Source organism: Malus domestica, chromosome 03, assembly GCF_042453785.1.
Source record: "Malus domestica chromosome 03, GDT2T_hap1".
Classification (NCBI taxonomy): domain Eukaryota; kingdom Viridiplantae; phylum Streptophyta; class Magnoliopsida; order Rosales; family Rosaceae; genus Malus; species Malus domestica.
The window spans coordinates 3,680,620-3,700,946 of record NC_091663.1 but is presented as its reverse complement, the minus strand read 5'-3'; the positions used below and the strand labels follow the sequence as shown (position 1 = coordinate 3,700,946).

At 36.4% G+C, this 20,327-nt stretch overlaps 1 protein-coding gene across 1 annotated transcript; it reads right to left on the bottom strand.

Moving 5' to 3' along the window:
- Nucleotides 1-2,695: 2,695 nt before the first annotated feature.
- On the bottom strand, nt 2,696-8,124 carry LOC103417797 (cytochrome P450 714C2-like). Its single transcript, XM_008355956.4, has 5 exons — nt 7,591-8,124; nt 5,263-5,489; nt 4,912-5,162; nt 4,030-4,384; nt 2,696-3,558 (listed from the first exon to the last, which is right to left on the bottom strand). Exons 1-5 carry the CDS (start codon nt 7,877-7,879, stop codon nt 3,133-3,135), a joined length of 1,548 nt encoding a protein of 515 aa, XP_008354178.1. The 5' UTR covers nt 7,880-8,124; the 3' UTR covers nt 2,696-3,132.
- Between the last annotated feature and the right edge of the window lie 12,203 nt (nt 8,125-20,327).

Below are 20,327 nucleotides of genomic sequence, written 5' to 3'. Positions count from 1 at the left end.
ATTTGGTTGTTGTTTCTTGGAACTCAGAGATCGACTCTATGTTTAGAGTCTAGGCTTGCTTTCAACTCCACACCATTTTACATTTCAACACTCTCTCTCATACATGGAGAAAGCAAATGGCTGAAGATATTTTCCAAAACACTACGTGGCTTCGCTGCTAAAATCAAATAGCTGAAAATAAGACACTACTTGACTGTGTTGAAAGTTCAATCGTCACCCCTACTGATATCCAATCACATTTCAAATACGTGTTGAAGTAATTAAACTTGTAATTACAATATGAAAATGTATCCAAATGTTATTGAATTTCAGTGGCTAATGAACTTTCAGCAGCCCTACTGATATCCAATCACATTTCAAATACGTACCCAAATAATTAAAATTATAATTACAAAATGAATACGTATCCAAATATTATTAAATTTCAATGGTTAGTGAAGTTTTATCATTCAAGTGTTATCCTTTTTCAAACACACTCTTCTTTCAGACGGCTCCTTTGCTTAGAGGTGATTAACTCTCTCTCTTCTCAACTAAAGCTGGCAAATGTGGCCTCTTCTACACCAAGCATTTGTCATGGGGACGATACTTGCCTACTCACCAGTGAGGACCAATACACTGACATGACCATGTGGTCTAATCAAACAACCAAACAAACATCTCTAAGATTGCTCTTGTAACCAAACAACCAGTCTCTCCTCTGTTCCTCTGTCCTCCTCAGCCCATGCCGCAGATCTCATGTACATCAAATCCAACTCGAATTTCTCAATCAATCTCTCTCCTCCATCAAACTGAACTTGGCGCCGCTTACTCTCCTTGCCGCCATGGTTGCGTCGGGAAAAAGGCGGTCGATTTGTGGCGGATTCGACGGAAGAGAGATGAAGGAGGAGGATAGGTGGATGCGGTCGACGGAGGTGTTTGGTTACGAAGATTGTAATACTTTGAAAAATAACATAAACAGGTGTCAAATTTTTATTGGTGGTCAGTGAAATTGCTTACTGACTAATCAGTAGTCAAGTATTCGTATCTGAACAATGACCGCCTTAGATAAAACAAGCCTCCTCGTTTTCGAAGATTGAAAGAGAAATGTCTATTTTACGTAATTTTATTTTTACATTGTTGAGAGATTATTTTCGCAACTTAATTCGTTACATTTTAGTCAAAAATGAGCACTCGCACTCCTAAACTATAAAACATAGTCAATAAATTTTTAATAGCAAATTTCATAAAATAAAAACCTCACACGTTTGTTGTGAGCCATTTTTTCTGCCTTGAGGCATCCATGTTCGTCGGTTTTCTTTTCTTCACAAAGCCTGGCAACAACTCTTTTACAAGGAGAAACTTATGTATCTGGACACTAAATTATGTTCTAGTTGATTACAAAATACTACCATAAAAAGTGGCGGAGTGGATAGAGTGGGTTGAACTTGGTAGGAGGAGAAAACTTTTGAGCGACAATCACGACATCATGTAGTGTTACGGTCATGTGTAATTAACATAATCCAAAATAAATTCCAAGTAAACAACTGAATTGGGAAAGTTATAAAACTATATACAAAGCTTAACTAACAGCGGCACAGTGGTTGAGACGAATTTCAAATCCATATTTCACATGGCATGTCCTGGGTTCAATAGTTAGGGGGAGGCTGAAATGTCTCTGCAAGTATTTTCGGCCCCAAAAAGGTTGACTATCGTGACGAAGCCACTACCTGATCCTTAAAAAAAAAAAAAAATTCAACATTAGCAAAACTTTCAGTTGTCATTTGCAGGGGCGTGACCCTCCATCAGTTCACAGTTACTTCAACCTTCTTCTCTTCAGTTTGTTGTATTGATATTTTGTTGTTTGGTATGTGAGTTGGTTATCTTTTTATTGTTTGGTGATTGTTTATGTATAGATGTGTATTTTGAGGGGTAAAGCTGACTACGTCCCCCCAATCGTGTATGTTTTGTTTATTAATAAAATTCACTTGTACCGTCGAATTTTCTTTAAAATTTTAAATCTGATTAGGCTTGTAATGTTCCCTGGTGTGTGCGAGTAATGAGGAATTTATAAGAACGGCAAATAGTAGTGAAGCTTTTAGTTGCCATATTTGTTTCCCGGTGTATGTCATGTGAACACTGAACAATAGTAGTATGAGGAATTATAATAAGATGCCAAATGTCGTAGTGAAAACGCTCATATGTGTTTTAGTTGAAAACACTTTTATCAGAAGCATGTCAAATAATTAATTAGAAATCAAAGTTATATCATGAATTAACTCACTATGAAGCTTTTGCTTTCATCGGCACTAAAATATGCTTCTGTAATTCATAAACTCTTTTGACTTAATTTGTCAAAGCGTTTTTTATTATCTCAACTCTTTATTAAAATACTTTCAAACAAACCATATACCAAGGTATAAAATATCGATGATATCGGAAATATCGTTAGTAAAAAAAAAACGGAAATTTCGATGGAAATATCGGGATATTATCGATATCGATAAAAATTGAATAAAAACCACGGAAATTGTAAGAAAAACTTGAAAATTTTTATTGAAACTTTGCAGGGTGTTTATTTAGTCAATTATCTATTAGTTTATCACAAAAAAAAAAATGGAAGGAAATGCATTGCATGATGGATTTAACTGATTTAAGTTGATTATATAGCGAGCTGGCAAACATTGTGAGTGTAGAAAATATGTAGTAATTAATGAAAGAAGTTTAAACACACCATAATCATTTGTATATAATAAATTAGTACAATATTTTACACTTTATACATTGCATGGTAAGATACATAAATGACTTAGTACCACATAGAGTTCCTATCAAGGTCTAAAATATCGATGATATCGGAAATATCGGTAGTTCAAAAACACGAAAATTTCGATGAAAATATCGGGATAATATCGATATTTTAGACCTTGCCCTATACACAGTAGCCAAAATATAAAGGCAACATAAAATACTTTATCCCAAATTCCTATCGAAATTTGAAATCGAACTTTTACATAGCTTGAAAGTTAAAACTAGCCCCCACCATCTGGGCTAACCGATCATGGATATATTATTTGGGAAAACAAATACAGGCTTAAACAAGTGAGCAAACTAAAACCTAAAAGAAATAATAAGTTGCTCATAATCTTTTTAAGTTCACAGCTTCCTCACTAGGAGATCGACTCCATGCTCAGGCTCTATAACCAATCTAAGAGCAGGTCCATGTCTGTACTTGGGAGAGAGTGAGAAGGAGAAGTTGGAAACTAAGAGAGCTATCAGAATCTTGAGTTCAACCATGGCCAAGTTCTGTCCAAGACACACTCGGGGTCCCATCCCAAATGGCATGTACACGTGTGGAAGCTTGCAAGCGCCTGTAATCCCATTTGCAAACCTATCTGGGTTGAACACATAGGCATCTGGGCCCCATATTTCTGGATCAGTGTGTAGGGTTGCCACTGTGGTCCAAACATTGACACCCTTTGGGATGTTAATGTCCCCAAATTTCATGTCCTTAAAGGCCTCCCTTGACACCACGGTAACTGGAGGATATAGGCGCAGTGATTCATGAATCACCATAGTTAGCTGCACAGGTTTAAATGTGTTAATCTAATTTACATGGCAACACTAAGTAGTGCATATATATTGACTACACATATAGTTAAAGATAATCACCATTGTGAGCTGTACAAGGTTAAAAAGTTAATCAAGCCAATATAGTCATGATTCACAAACTAACAGCTAACAAAAATTCCATAATATGTCACATATTGAGTATAGATAGTTAACTAATAATTATTAATTACTCCTCAAAACTGATTACAAGAAAAGGGGCACTAGTTACAAATCACAAGATAGCTGATACAAAATACGTGACAAAAGTACAAAAGTGTGACTTGTTCTGTAGTAGCACACTTTTAGTATTAGCTACTTCAGCAACAACTACGTGTTTTCTTAGTGGTTGTTTCTCATTTTTCCATAAGTGCTTATATGATACACACACACACACACACTCACACACACACATATATATCTTAATCATGTGAAACGCCATACCTGTTTCATCTTAGGAATCATATCATTATCCGGAATACAGCCTTGGCAAACTTGAAGGGCCTCTGTTCTCACACTTTCTTGCCATTTTGGGTTTGAAGCCAACAACATGAGGCACCACGTGGCGGAAACCGCCGTGGTTTCATAGCCGGCCAAGTATATGTTTTTGCAGTTATCAACAATGAATCGATCTGTAGCCTCTTGGCTGAGGTCACTGTTTATAGCACCCTCAAGAATCATTTGCAACAGGTCTTTCTCATATCCTGCTGCCTGCCTTTCCTTCACTACTCGAAGTATTAAAGTGCTGGCCTCCTTTTCCAATGCCCAAGCTTCCCTGTTGCTCTTTGTGGGAAGAAGTCTTCAAAAATATAGCAATTATTTAAGACTATGGGGATCTAAAGGTACTAATTTAAGATCAATATAATGTTACACGTATAGCAATGCTTAAGGGGTCTGAGTTAGCACTTTAACACAATGCTTAGGGTGACTACATCTAGGACTTTTGACGAAGGCCTCGTTTTGTATTGGTTTTTTCACCAAAAGATGTTTAGATTATTTAAACAATAATGGTCTCCAAACAACAATTCTGCTTTCATAAGAAGCGGAACTGAGTCTTTAATATACCTTATCAATTCCCATAACACTGTAATTAGGTTTTTAAAAAGACATTGTCTACCCTTGTCTTGTATAAAGCTATAGCTACCTTCGTTAGAAGTAAGGGCTAACGAATTGAATATTATATTATGAGAAAAATTGAAACTCGGGTATAATTATGTAAATACTATTTGTTTGTTCAATGACAAAACTCTACTTTCCAAACTAATAACACTTCAATTTGCTCTAATAAATATAATTATGTAAATAAAAAAACCTTAGGCGAAGTACCTCATCCCAGGAACTCCGGTGGAAAAGACTTTCTTGGACATAGCCTCCTGGAGATTTCTTAGTTTATGAAATATCTCTTCTCCTTTGGAATAGTTGCTTCCAAAACAAGCTCTTGAGATAACATCACCAGAGAAGCTTCTCATGTAGCTATCAATTTTTATCTCAGCAATTCCTCCTTCGGCTGTTTCAATCTTACTGTTCCAAGAATTTACCAGGGTAGTTGTAGACTCTGTGATTAGGTTAATCATTCCCTGCACGATCAGTTACCACAATTCAATCACAAGGTAACGATCATCTCTGCATGGTGATATTAATTTTCCATGAGTATTATATAATTATATATAGAAATACCTTGACTTTGTCCATGTATAGTTCAGGAGCAATCACTTTGCGTTGGTGAACCCATGAGGGGCCATTTGAGGTTAAAATACCTTGACCTAGCAGAGGACCTCGCTCTTTAAATTGATATGTTGGCTTCCCCAAGTCTAAGGACGTGCATGTTGTTATCTCTCGCACTGCATCTGGTTGGTTCACACACAATATTTGTGTGTTGCCAAGTGCAAACGCAAATACTTCACCTGCGAATAATTAATTTAACATAAAGTGAGACAGAAATAGACAAGTGTAGAAAATGGATGTGAACAAATCATTTCCCAGTAAAGAAAGTAATTAACTGTATGCATGTTAAAGCCTTTGGCCCAAGAAGGTCTCTTTCCCAAAGCGAAAAGTTTACATATTCCTAGCTAGTGAAAAGTTTTTTACACAGTTGTCTAGTTCTGTTCTCTTAACTGAGATTTTGTAACGAGAAATGTCAAGGGCTCTCAAAAGTGGTTCTCTATGGACTCTATAACACCTCACAGTTTAATGTTAAGAGTAAACTGTCATTTAACCCCCTGAACTATCACGTGAGTTTCAATTTCCCCCCTGAACTATTTTTTCAGCCAATTGACCCCTTAAACTATGTTAAAGTGGCCAATTAACCCCCTACCGTTAAGTATCTTTAACTCCATCCAATTTTCTGTTAGAAAGTGTCATGTGCTTGGCACATGACCACCTTTTTACATTTTATGTCTAAATCTTTACAAAGAAAACATATAAAACAAATATTAAAAAAAAAATACATACAAACCCTAAACTTAATCATTCAAAATAATAGAAAAGGTAAGGCTTTTTATATTAACACTCCACAAAATGTTGAATGCACCCCATATTAAAATTTAATATTAAATGACTTATTTACTCCACTATGCAATGACAATTTTGACCTTATTAGGTTTTAAAAAAATATATATAAATACACTCCAAATCACTTTTAACGTAGTATTTATCTTCTCAACTATCAAAACCCTCTCATCCTCCATTGTTGAACAAAATCCTAACCAATGAAACTACAAACATGTTGATTGAGAAAAATTGTTTTTGACGAATGAAACACGAAATTGATGTTTCTGAAACGTCACATGAGGTAAGACTTCACATTTTTCATTGTTTTAGTGATTTCGATGACATCGATAATTATTTAATCTTGCGTTTGCTGCATTATTTAAACTTATATATTCATATTCATATTCATATTCATATTCATCTTTTAGGGTTCATATTGAAAAATAATGCAGCAAACGCAAAATTAAATAATTATCGATGTCATCAAAATCACTAAAACAATGAAAAATGTGAAGTCTTACCTCATGTGAAGCTTCAGAAACATCGATTTCGTGTTTCATTCATCAAAAACAATTTTTCTCAATCAACATGTTTGTATTTTCATTGGTTAGGATTTTGTTCAACAATGGAGGATGAGAGGGTTTTGATAGTTGAGAAGATAAATACTACGTTAAAAGTGATTTGGAGTGTATTTATATATTTTTTTTTAAAACCTAATAAGGTCAAAATTGTCATTGCATAGTGGAGTAAATAAGTCATTTAATATTAAATTTTAATATGGGGTGCATTCAACATTTTGTGGAGTGTTAATATAAAAAGCCTTACCTTTTCTATTATTTTGAATGATTAAGTTTAGGGTTTGTATGTATTTTTTTTTTAATATTTGTTTTATATGTTTTCTTTGTAAAGATTTAGACATAAAATGTAAAAAGGTGGTCATGTGCCAAGCACATGACACTTTCTAAAAGAAAATTGGATGGAGTTAAAGATACTTAACGGTAGGGGGTTAATTGGCCACTTTAACATAGTTTAGGGGGTCAATTGGCTGAAAAAATAGTTCAGGGGGGAAATTGAAACTCACGTGATAGTTCAGGGGGTTAAATGACAGTTTACTCTAATGTTAATTTATATATCAACAACTATAAAATATTGTGACAAAAATATAAGATGGTAGAGAGTTCCTTTAGCATTTCTTGTAAGTAACATAATGTATGTACGGATATTTTACTAAAAAATGCATGTATGTATGTTGTGTATGCATATGAAGAAAAACACTTTCCTGTCCCGGAGATGGTATGTATCCATTTATTTTTGAAACGTAATGAGTAAGATAGAGACAAAAGGGATATATACATCCTTTACATGTAAATGTTCCTTGTATATATATGTTGAGGAGATCTTGGTCATAAACATGGTATACTCTATATAAATTTACGTATGCTAAACATGGTATGCTCTATATAAATTTACGTATGCTAAAAATGGTATACTCTATATAAATTTACGTATGCATACCATATTGCTTCCTCCACTTCTCAAAAAATGGAAAGACAAGAGCAGCGCAATTGTGAGAGCTGGGGATTAGTCCACTGGTAGAATTGCTGGAGCCTCGAGCCTTCTTTATCTCCATAATATTTCCCAGAAGAAGAGTTGGTGGAGGTCCATTGATGCCTTGCTTAGTTAGCAAGGACCTCAGCCTCTTCGGCTTCGCAACAAGCCCATCATACAACCGCACAAACAACCCTACAAACCCTAGAAACACAAGGGACATCAACATTTTCGCATCAAACTGAAGAAGCTCCATAAGCAAACCTGCCCTAATTCTCTGAACTCTCACATGCAATAGGAGACTTTTGGTAATTTTATTTTCTTGGTAGTTAGCAGATTGCCCATATGTATAGTGTTATGCTAGCTGATCACTGTGTGTAGTCCCGTATCAAAGTGGGAACTTAAAATTTTTTTGTCAGAGGAAAAATTCAAGGTTACGGCAGCCGATCCTGTGGGTTCTACTCGAAACTTAGATCGAGTATGTATGTTCAAACTTGGGATAAAATTCATATATATACACATGCATTTATTTATAGATACCACATTTGCAAAGGCGGATGCACACTGGGACCTAGGTGGTCCCCGTGTTCAGAAAATATACATGTTAAGGTCTTCCGATGACCTTCCGAATGTTTTGTACGGGTCCTTTTGTACCTACCAAGTGTTTGATGTAATACCTGCTAAGCATATCTCGATAGATTGCGCGGACTACACTTGACAGGTTGCGTAGACAACACTCGATAAATTTTCTCGATATCGCTCATCAAATGTTTGAGGAAATGCCTCAGTGAATAAACTAAAACTGTTTTTGCATGCTTTGTGCTTTGTTTCTATCTAAAAAACTTGGACCTTTAACATTGGGACCGCCCAAGATTCAAATCCTAAATCCGCCATTGCACATTTGTACCACCTATCTAATAAAAATAGAACCAAGATGTGTTGGTGCATGAGGCAAATGGCACATGCCAAATCTTCAATTCCGTTCAGATCATATATACAAAACATAGATTTTAATCAAAGTGTTAGGCATCTCCACTTAATGTTGGTTGCAAATAGGTACCCATTCACAAAAATGATGGGACCTTTTTTCTTAGTTATACGGCTTTGTCTTTGATTTCATGTATTGAACCTCACCATACTATGTTACAGATTACAGTACTATACCTGACTTTGATCATCTGTGGCCAGCTAGGTTGAGACTTTTGTGTATATATTAGTACATGGGTGTTGTGAAAGGACATAGACAGTCAAGGGTTCCCATGGAACTGCCAATTATGTATTGACATGTTATCACTAGCTTGCCTCCATGACCTCAAAGCCAAAAAGATTTTAATAACTAGCGCAGGCAATTTTGAAATTTTTATGAAGTGTTCATATATTACTTGAATGAAATCAGTTTTACCTTCAAAAAAAAAAAAATTGAAACTTCTAAAATACCAAAACATATCCCCCTTTTCTTTAAATTTTTGTAGAAGGCAATTTAATTATAAAGGGACAAAATTGTAAATTTCAAATCAAAATTACCTCACCTGCTTCTTCAGATGAAACATGTATATATTTTTTAGAGAAATGCTAAGGACTCTCTCAAAGTGGGACTCTCTATGGATTATCTACCACCTCATGGTTTAATGTTATTTCTCGTGCCAACATTATAAAACATTGTGCAAAAAACATGAGGTGACAGATAGTCTATAAGGAGTCCCACTTCTTATGGAGTCTCCTTAACATTTGTATATTTTTTATTAACTAGTTATGACATGTAAAATTTTTTTGTGGTCCCTGTGGTGACACGCGACTTGTGACCCTTATGATGAAAAAGTTATTAATTAAACTCATGTGGTGAGCCCTATTAGCAATTGAGGTCCAAATCCAAAGTTCCTTTAGTCTTCCGTTAAATAAAATCATGTGACTATCACCTGTGGATCGGTCAAAATTAAGTTTATTTATTTTGAAAAATAAAAAGACAAAAACGTGAATTAAAATAAAATTACAAATAAAAGAAACTTGTAAAGATAAAAAAACCCAACAGTTCCCATATCTCATCTCATAGCTCCTAGCCACCGCCATAGCCACTAGTGGGCCTCCTCCACCGTCACTAACCATCACCCAATTTAATAGCACACGTATCTCAACCTATATAATGCAGAAAAATCACATATGCACAAGAATAATTAACTTAGAGAGTTAAAGACAATGGGTGAAATGCAGTATATAGGCATTCAGACAGGTGAAAGGCATCGTAAAATTAAAGACAATGAGTGAAAGGCATTGCAGAAAATTCAATCTTCAGGTCTGCCCTCTGCATATGAACTTCAAGAGCGTAAGAAACTTAAAGAATTAAAATTCAAAAAAGATTAAGGAAAAAATTGAAAGGTTGTGTATTGGCCAACTAGGGCATGCATAAAACCACATTACCAATTAAAGACAAAACTGAAAGGCATTTATGCATTCAAACTGGTACAAATTGATACAAGAATGAAAATTCAAGTAAGAGTAAGATTCTAACTCATGATCAAAGACGTGTTGGCATTGAAAAAAAAAACAAATGGTATATTAGAAGTATTAGGATTTCCAAACGAAATTAAATCATACCTAAGAAATTAGGTGTGACTTCACCTTCACCTCTTCTCCTAGCCATTGACGTGGTTTTATAGGTTTAGTTTCAGTCTTCGCGTTCAAGCTTTTTTATGTTTTATTTTCTGTAAAATCTAATTTCAGTTAAACCCTAAATTATACTAGATATCCATTGAATAAGATGTAATTTGGATTGAAATGACGAAGTTGACCCTTCATGTGATAGTCACGTGAGTTTATTTAACGGAAGACTAATGAAAATTTGAATTTGGATCTCAATTGCTAACAAGGCCCACTATAAAGGTTTAATTAAAAGCTTTTCATCACGAGAGTCACATCAAAAGTGGCGTGTCACCACAGAGATTACGAAAAAAAAATTTGACCTTTCATTCAATTATATGAACTTATTGAAGTCACTGCACATAAAACAGCAATCGCCACAGAAGAATGTTACTACTTTTCCGTAGGTGGATGTTAATTAGGACTGGAAACGGTGCCTAATAGTCAAAAAGTCGGTTGAAGTGATATTAGCCACGGTACTTTTGTCTACGCTTTAGTAAGGGAGCAATAGTACGGTTTGAGTATTGTCGTTCTTTTCACCAGCTCGTCATGTCTAAATCATTATCTAATTTTTGCAATGTTCAGCTGACAGTGGTGATTCATGAATCGCTGCACCTTCATCCCCTGACTACCGTGGTATCAAGAGAGGCTTTCGCGGACATGAAATTTGGGGACATTATGTTTGGACCGCTAACACAACATACTGATCCGGGAATTTGGGGACCAGATTCAACCCGTAGAGATTTGCGAATGGAATTGCAGGTGCTTGCAAGCTTCCTCAGTTGTACATGTCGTTCGGGGTCGGACCACTAATGTGTATTAGACAAAATTTGCTATTGCTGAACTGGAGGTTCTCATATCTCTCATATTGTCCAAGTTTTTCTTCTCGCTTTCTCCAAACACAAACCTTCTCTTAGATTGGTTATAGAAGCAGAACATGGCATTCGTCTTTTGTTCAGGAAGCTATAAAGAGAACAATGTCTCATCAATTTCTTTTTATGGAAAAAGAAAAAGCAAAAGCAAATATTGCTATTTTTTTTAACAAACGATATTATGTACATTAAGAAGATGAGAGAGTAGACTAAGCCTCACAATGAACTAATAATAATGTGGTTCAAATTCGCCTTTGACAAGAATCGAACCTAAGACTTCTCACTTACAAGCAAAGAAAAATATCAGTAGACCGTAGTACTAAGTAATAGATATTGCTCGTTTAGCTTGTATTGTTTGTGCCCCTTTGTAATAATGTAACATTACTATAGATACTGCTAGTCTCTTCTTTTTATTTATTTAACATTGGATATGTCCGTGTGTTTGCAACATATGAGCTAATTTCTTAAACCTTAAGAACAATTAATATTGACACCCCTCTGTAAGGTTAGCATATAGTGTTACTATTACTACGATCTAACGGTGTTCATTGAGTAATAGGCCTAGATCACATCAACACACATTTTCATACATTTATTGGCCATCACAGTTCATAATTTGCGTAATTCTTTGTAATTATATTGGTGTTGATTTTTGTTCAAAAAAAAATTATTCGTGTTGATTTTGTTTATTTTCAACATGGTTGATATCGACTTTTTATTTTATCCGGACTTTTTGTTGTTCCTTTGGCAGCTTGGGGTTTGTTGGTTAGCTGATAGGGTTTGGCAGCTTTTTTTTCTGGTTTGTGGCCCCCCCCCCCCGGGGGGCGGTGGTTATGGAGGTTGCTGCAGTCGGTCCTGTAGGTTCCACTCAAAACTTAGCTCAAGTACGTATGTTCAAACTTGGGAATAAAAAGTCATATTTTGGTATAGCACTCCACGAGCAGAGAATTAATAACTACGTGCTCTCTCGTTCTCTTTCAATATTTCTAGTTTCTAGTAGACTTTTTTTATCGTATTTTTTGTTCAATTCGAAACTATGTCAGAAAAGAGAAGAGCATTCTACTTATCCTTATTGAAGTGTTCTAAAATTTATTTATATTAAAATACATGTATTTATTTATGGGAACTTTAACAAAAAGCACCCGGTACTGTTCACTTTAACGAAAAACCACATTTTTACACTAAAAAATCAATCATGGTACTATTCACTTTACCCTTTATTTTGTCCTTATCATTAAAACTCAAAGTTTTCAAGCCATTTTCATTAGTTTTCCTTTTATTTATAGATACAACATTTGTACTATCTCTTTAATTAAAATAGAACCTATGAAATTTGTCAGAAAAGAAAGGAGCATTCCACTTATCCTTATTGTAGTGTTCTAAAATTTATTTATATTAAAATACATGCATTTATTTATAGATATCACATTTGTACTATCTCTTTAATAAAAGGGAAAATTAGGTTCACATCCTTCTTTTTGTTACTCCATTGATTAAAATCATATTCATTTTCAATTTTTAATCAAGGTCCTTGGGTATTAATAACATCATTAATTATTTGAATAATAAAATATTTTTATTTTTAAATATATTCCTTTAGTGTTAAAAATGTTACAATTAGTATATTTATATTTATGGCTAAATTTTTTATCGTATATTTTTATTTTTAGTTTGTACCTATTTTTAATTTGCAAATGTTTTTTAATTTGTACCAATTTTCTTTTTATTTTTAATTTGTACCCATATATTAGTTTCTTTTTGTGCCATATTTTTTAAAGTTTTATTTGTGTTTGTACCCATGTGTATACCGTCACGTGACATTGTATATTTAATCAATGATAGAAAAATTACATATGGAATATTTATGTTTTATGCCTAAACTTTATATCATATATTTATATTTTTAGTTTGTACCCACTTTTAATTTACAACATTTTTTAAAAATTTGTAGTATTTTCTTTTTAGTTTTATTTTGTACCTATGTATTAATTTCTTTTAGCGCCTATATTTTTTTAAAATTCATTTGTACTCATAATTTTTTAATCTTTTATATGTACCCTAATTTATTTATAATGTACTCATTCTTCTTTATTAATGTACCACTTTGTTATATGTGAAATGTACCAATTTTTTTAACATTATGGATACCTTCTTTTGCCATTTATTATTTCTTATTTTTACATAGTTTTTATCCATTTATTCAATGAAAATGTTTGAATTTTTTAATTGTAACCGTTTCTAATAGTATTATAATGAGGGATTTTAAATTTATAGGATTATAAATCTCATAAAATATCAAACAATTTGTTGATGCACAAAACCAGAGGTCTTGGAACAACGTAAGTCCGACCGTGAATCTGCAAGTAATGTAAATAACACAAGATGTATCGTGGTTCACCCCAAGGTTTGGGCTACGTCCACACTGATTATTGTATTTCTGAGGGAGCGAGAACCTCTGTAATGTGAGAGGGGATGTGAGATGATGAAGGAGCTTATGGCCTAAGAATTGGCCTCTCCTCATTGTGAGGGTGATGAGTCATTTTATAGAATAAGGGCTCATCACTTATTACATATTTGCCTCTTCCTTTATTACATAATTACATTTAAGTCCTCTGCGTATTTGTACGAGATCTAAATACAGAGGCCCTAAATATGGTATAAACAGTAGTCCCCCAAGTCTTCAGTCAAGAGAGTCTTTTGGCTGGAAACTTGAAATTCAGTCCATGTGTGGGCCGAAGTAACTAGATGTTGTCTTGAACTGATGCTCAATATGAGGCGGTGCTCAACCTGAAATGATGCTCAACTAGAAGTAGCACATGTTGCGAGGCTGCTCGGCTCGTGGCTTATGTTGCCTTGGTTAGCTCGGCTTGTGGCGTTGAAGGTGAGGGAGTCTTTTTTATAGAATAAGGGTTCGCTCCTCAATATATGAATGATGGGCTAGAGTTAATGCTCTCTAATGATGGTGAGGGAGTTCCTTTTATAGAATAAGGACTCGCTCCTTAATACATAAGTGATGGGCTAGAATCCCCCAAGTATTTTTCATGAGTGCTCTCTAATGAAAGTGAGGGAGTCCCTTTTATAAAATAAGGGCTCGTTCCTTAATGCATAAGTGATGGGCTAAGTTCCCCAAGTATTTTTCATGAGGCCCAATTGAGGCCCAATATATGGTACATAATGTAGTCCCCCAAGTCTTCGGTCAATAAAGTCTGTTGGCTGGAGACTTCAAATTGAATCCATGTATGAGCCGAAGTGGTGGTTGTTCAGAGGCGGTATTTGTATACCCTGCATTGAAACTTTGTAGGTGAAGCTTTGAAGCTAGAGCTCTGTAAATGAAGCTTTCAAAGCTAGAGCTTTTGTAAATGAAGCTTTTGAAGCTGTAGCTCTGTAAATGGAGCTTTTGAAGCTAAAGCTTTTGTAAATGAAGCTTTTGAAGCTAGAGCTCTGTAAATGAAGCATTTGAAGCTAGAGCTTTGTAAATGAAGCTTTTGAAGCTGATTGGCATGAGTGATGCTCATGAATGTTTATGTTGATTGATATAAGTGATGTTCATGGATGTTGACATGAGTGATGCTCATGGATGTTGACATGAGTGATGCTCATGAATGTTGACATGAGTGATGCTCATGAATGTTTATGTATGATTGATATGAGTAATGCTCATGAATGTTTATGTATGATTGACATGAGTAATGCTCATGTATAATTTGGGAGTACTAGACGTACTCTTAATCACCTGGTTGGTAGTAATAGCGGCAGGTTGCCGAATAATTTTGGAGTACTGTGCGTACTTTTGATCACCTGGTTGGTGGTAATAGCGGTAGGTTGCCGAATAATTGTGAAGTACTGGCGTACTTTTGATCACCTGGTTGGTGATAATAGAGGGCCTGGCTCTTATGGGCATATGGGCCTTCGCCATCCACACAACATTCCAGCCTATAATTTTGGGCTTTGCCGTTTTTTTTTTTTACCTTCTGATGGGGTTTATACAGATGTCTCCGAAAGATAAGAAAAATAAATCACATCATACATCTGCCAAGAAAAGTAAATCACATCATTCTGGTGGGGTGTTTATTCCTTGCTTTTGCTTTCTCTTTTCTCTTTTGGCTGATGGCAGACAACGTTTCTGTATTGGTTAAGGAAGTGCGCAGACAATTATCAACTATTACAGCTGGGTTTCTTGGGTCATCCTCGGGAATTTTTCTTTCAGCCTTGCCGACAAGATTTGCACCGACATAAGCAGCTTTGGTATATATGCCTCCTCATTTTTCTTTTTCTGCTGTTTGAACACAAGCTGTAAAAAATCCCATCATAATGTTTTTCTTTCTTTTCCTGTAGCTTTACTGGTTGCTTTTGTTTTTTTGCTTTCTGCTTTTGATCATTCCAGATTAGCGTAACATGTGAGGAGGCGCACTGCACTGGATTCCTTCTCCCTGCAGAACTTGGAAAAAGGATGCAAGTAGCGTGCACACTGTTTGAATGTAGCAACCATGGACTTCCCCTTAGCAGTTCTCCTATCCACCTCGCTGGTTGGGAGATGTCTGGCACCTCGTTTATTGGTGGGAACAAACAAAATAACAAGTACCCGAGAAGAGCACTAATTAGTTCCTGCATGAGCAACACGATTCCTGCTTCTTGTGAATCCAATAGACGAAGGCCAGTTTTGACTCCACCTCCTTGATCCTACCATTTCGTCGTTCTTTTACAAAAGTCAAGGTAGTGAAACCAGAGTTCAAGATCGCCAGTGAAACTCGTGACAGCAAGCCTATAAATGTCAAGAATCCTCATGACACCAGCAAGGTCTGAAACCGACTTCCTCTTCCTCTTCTTCTTCTTTGTCTCCGTTTTACTGTTGGCTTCTCCACCTCAGCTGGATCTGGCTGCAGCCCTGAAAAAGAAAATAAGATTTTTCTAGATGGGTATATGTTTCCAGTGGGCTAAACACTTGGCGGCAGAAAGCTCACGGAGCTCTGACCCGAGTGTATATGCGGGTGTGTGGAACCCGAATCGGATCTTGTATTACCCGGTTTGAAACTGCGGGTGTTTCCGACGGATCGGACGCTTTCGACGGCGGTAGGACTGCTCTCGCTAGAGCTAGATAACTCATCGGAGTGGTTGTTAGGGGCTGAATTGGCCCTTCTGGTAACTTGGTTGGGCCCATTTCGGCCGGAAACCGATCCTGGGAAGCTAGAGCTACTACTTGTAGGAGTGGCGATGTCGCCGCTCTGGCGAGTCCGAAGAGGTGAAACGGGCGAACCTGGATCGAGTTCTCGAAAATTGGGCTTGTTGGCTTTGCAACTCAGCGAGTCACGGAATCGATGAGTCGAGGTCGAGCTGCTCCGAAATGGGCTTCACGGAATCGTCGTCTTCCTCAGCAATGTATGGGTGTGAAGCTGCTCTGAAAAGAAGAAGAACGAACAGTGAAGCTTTGCAGAAACAGACGCTGAAAACTCCAGAAGCAGCAGAAGAAGAATAAGAGGTTCTGATGGGGATCTCGTGATATAAAAGAAGCCGAGATGGGGATCTCGTGATATAAAAGAAGGAAGCAAAGAATGAATGTGAATGCTATCCTTTGAGAGAGAGATCTAAGAATTGTGAAGCTTGTTCGTAACTGTTGCCGTGATGGGGAGGTGTTGGGTTCTTGGTTTCTGCAGATTAACGGTGGTGAGATTTAATGAAAAAATGAAAGAAAACCGACATAGTTTTTTATGTCGTTTCCCACAGACGGCACCAAATGTTGATGCACAAAACCGGAGGTCTTGGAACAACGTAAGTCCGACCGTGAATCTACAAGTAATGTAAATAACACAAGATGTATCGTGATTCACCCCAAGGTTTAGGCTACGTCCACACTGATTATTGTATTTCTGAGGGAGCGAGAACCTCTGTAATGTGAGGGGATGTGAGAGGATGAGGGAGCTTATGGCCTAAGAATTGGCCTCTCCTCATTGTGAGGGTGAGGAGTAAGGGTGGGCAAACGGGTAGAGGAACCGCGGATAGGGGCAGGTAATGTAGGTTCGAGGCGGGTACGGGTCGAGTCTTTTTTTTTTTGGGAACAAACGGGGCGGGGCGGGGCGGGGTGGGCCATGGTTATTTACGGGGCGAGCCGGTTCCTAAACCTTAGAAAAATGGGGCCCCGGACCGGCCCATTTCTAATTATAATCAACGATCGAGATTGAATGATAACCTATCATTCAATCTGAACCGTTAATTTGTAACCTAGGTTTCCAAAATCCAAATCAGTTTCGGACTCTCAGTAACTCTCGAATCTCGATCTCTCCAACACTCTCTAACCCTTTCAGCTCTCTCGAATCCGCGGCGCCACTCCTCTGTCCACCTTCTCCGACACGACTCCGGCCAGCCACAAGCAAACCACACACACAGACAAGCACACACACCTTGCTACTCACTCTCTCACTCCCCACGCCCCACCTCTCCAGTCTCCACCGTCACTCCCTCGAGCCTCGACTCCCTCGACGGCTACTGTCTACCATCGGCGTAACCAAGACTTTCTGGGGTGGGAAAGTCTTTCTGAGGTGGGAAAGTCGAACATGCTTTCCAGGTTCACCAAGAACAAGTTTAATTTGGAGTCCAAGTCTACCATCGGTGTCGAGTTCGCCACCAGGAACGAGTTTATATTTTTAGTTTTTCTGATTTGGGTTTGATTTGATTATCTAGCTGATTACTTGGAAATATTTGATATATATAATATCTTGGTTTGAGTTTTGATTGAATTGTCTGCGCAGCTCAATTGTTCATTGCTGTCGGTTTTGAATTTTCTGGGATTCGGTGGAGATTTCATTCCATGAGGGTCTGCTGCTCTGCACGTTCAGGGTAATTTTGTGGGGATACTGTTTTCTATGTAATGCTAATTACTAATGCCAGGTGATATTATTGATTGCAATGAAAACTTTGATAATGCCATATCGATTTTGATTCTTAATACGAGTGTTATTTCAGTTTGTGTTTTCTGCATTCGGTTTTGTATGTCAAGTGTTATGATTATTTCAAAGAACACCGATTCTATCACTTGCAATTTTGTAGATGGCTAATGAAATACTGGCCTACGATTCTATCACTTGCAATTATGTGCAATTGCTGCAATATTGCTACAATCTGTGCAATTGCCAGCATTGCTGCAATCTGTGCAAATGTGCAATTGCTACAATATATCTTTATCTTTATGTAATATCTTTATGCAATCTGTGCAAATGTGCAAATGTGCAATTGTCAATAGTGATACAGGTAGAGAGCAAACAAAACGATAAACAACAAATTAAGCAGACAATATGATGAGCAACTTGCTGGAGCAAATTAAACAAAACGATAATTGTTTTTTCCCCAACAAAAAAAAAAAGGGAACCGTAGACCCGGCCCAGACCGGCCCGTTTGAAACGGGCCGGGTTCGGTTCAATTCCTGTAATGAAATATGATGTACCCGGCCTAGCCCGGCCCGTTTCGTTTAAGCTCCGGTTCCTTCAAAATTAGGCATGGCCCGGCCCGGCCCGTGCCCAGGCCTAGTGAGGAGTCCTTTTATAGAATAAGAGATCATCACTTATTACATATTTGCCCCTTCCTTTATTACATAATTACATTTAAGTCCCCTGTGTATTTGTACGAGATCTAAATACGGAGGCCCTAAATATGGTATAAACACAATTAATATCAAAACTATAAAAATATAAATATTAATAGTAATATAATGAGGTGTACAAAGTCAAGGGACTTTGATCAAACTTTGAATACTATTAAGGTTTTAATCAAAGAATGTTAAGGATTAGGGACCGCATCCAAAGTATCCCTTAATAAAAATAGAACCTAAATTTGTTGGTGCATGAAGCAAATGTAACATGCCAAATCTTCAATCTCGTTCAGATCGTATATACAAAACATAGATTTTAGTCAAAGTGTTAGGCATCTCCACTTAATGTTGGTTGCAAATATGTACCCTATTGTTCACACAAATGATGGGTCCTTAATTCTTAGTTATACGACTTTGTCTTTGATTTCATGTATTGAACCTCACTATACGTCGTATACGATATTCCAGATTCCAGTACCATAGCCGACTTGTGATCATCTGTGGTGAGGTTGACACTTTGTGTATATATTAGCACATGTGTGCTGTGAAGGGAGATAGACAGTCAAGGGCTCCCATGAAACTGCCAATTATGTATTGACATGTTATCACTTGCCTCCATGACCACAAAGCCAAAATGATTTTGATATACCTCCCGCAGGCATTTTCAAAATGTTTATAAAGCGTTCATATATAAAGTGAGAAAGCACAGGGTGAAACTTTTATAATACCAAAAAAATATCCTTTTTTTTTCTTTAAATTTTTAAAGAATGCAATTTAATTACAATGGGATAAATTTTTAAAATTCAAATCAAAATGATTACTTGCTTCTGGAGATGAAGGTATATATTTTTTAGAGAAATGCTAAGAAGACTTTCTTAAAGTGTGACTCATTATGACCTCTCTATTACCTCACAGTTTAACGTTAATACTTGTACCAACATTGTATGACATTGTGTCACAAACATGAACGGCAGAGAGTCCATACTAGGAAATCTAGTACACTAGGAGTCTCAAGTCAAATTAAATAGTTTGATGAGCACAAGTCGATCGCAACAAAAAAATGAAATACATAATCAACTCAAAAACTTGTTACTGCATCAAAACATCACACTATCAAGTTTCCTTCCAACCTTTTTCAATAGAACATAACTAAGTCACTCAATCTCTATTGAAGGCATTACACTATTTGATCAACTTCAAATAAAAACTAAATTCATAGTTTAAAAATTAGATTACCTAAAATTCCAATCTTCTAAATTGTGAGATAATTAATTTACAAATCTATTGAGACAGTGATGTGAAGATGGAGTTGTAGGGGAAGGCTCAAAGAAATACCAAACCCTAGGCCCTAGGCCTCAATAGAATGTTTGAAAAAAAAAAAAGGCTTCAATAGAATAGCTTACTTTCTTAATTTTTTTTATGTGTAATTTTATTTTTGTTAAATGATGAAAGGATTAGAATTATAGAATGGATGGACTAAACTAGGATTGACAATTTATTGCATGACCGGTTAACCCAACATAAATGACACGAAAAATAATAAGTTTTGGGTCAATCTGTTAACGAGTTGAGTAGTTATGGGGTCACTCGTTAATGTGTCAAGTTATTATCAGGTCACC

Coding starts and splice junctions, on each gene's coding strand:
- LOC103417797 (XM_008355956.4), bottom strand. CDS start 7,879: ATGGAGCTTCTTCAGTTTGATGCGAAAATGTTGATGTCCCTTGTGTTT. Junction 5,490..7,590: donor GAAGTGGAGGAAGCAATATG/GTATGCATACGT, acceptor AATTATTCGCAG/GTGAAGTATTTGCGTTTGCA. Junction 3,559..4,029: donor TGATTCCTAAGATGAAACAG/GTATGGCGTTTC, acceptor AAACCTGTGCAG/CTAACTATGGTGATTCATGA.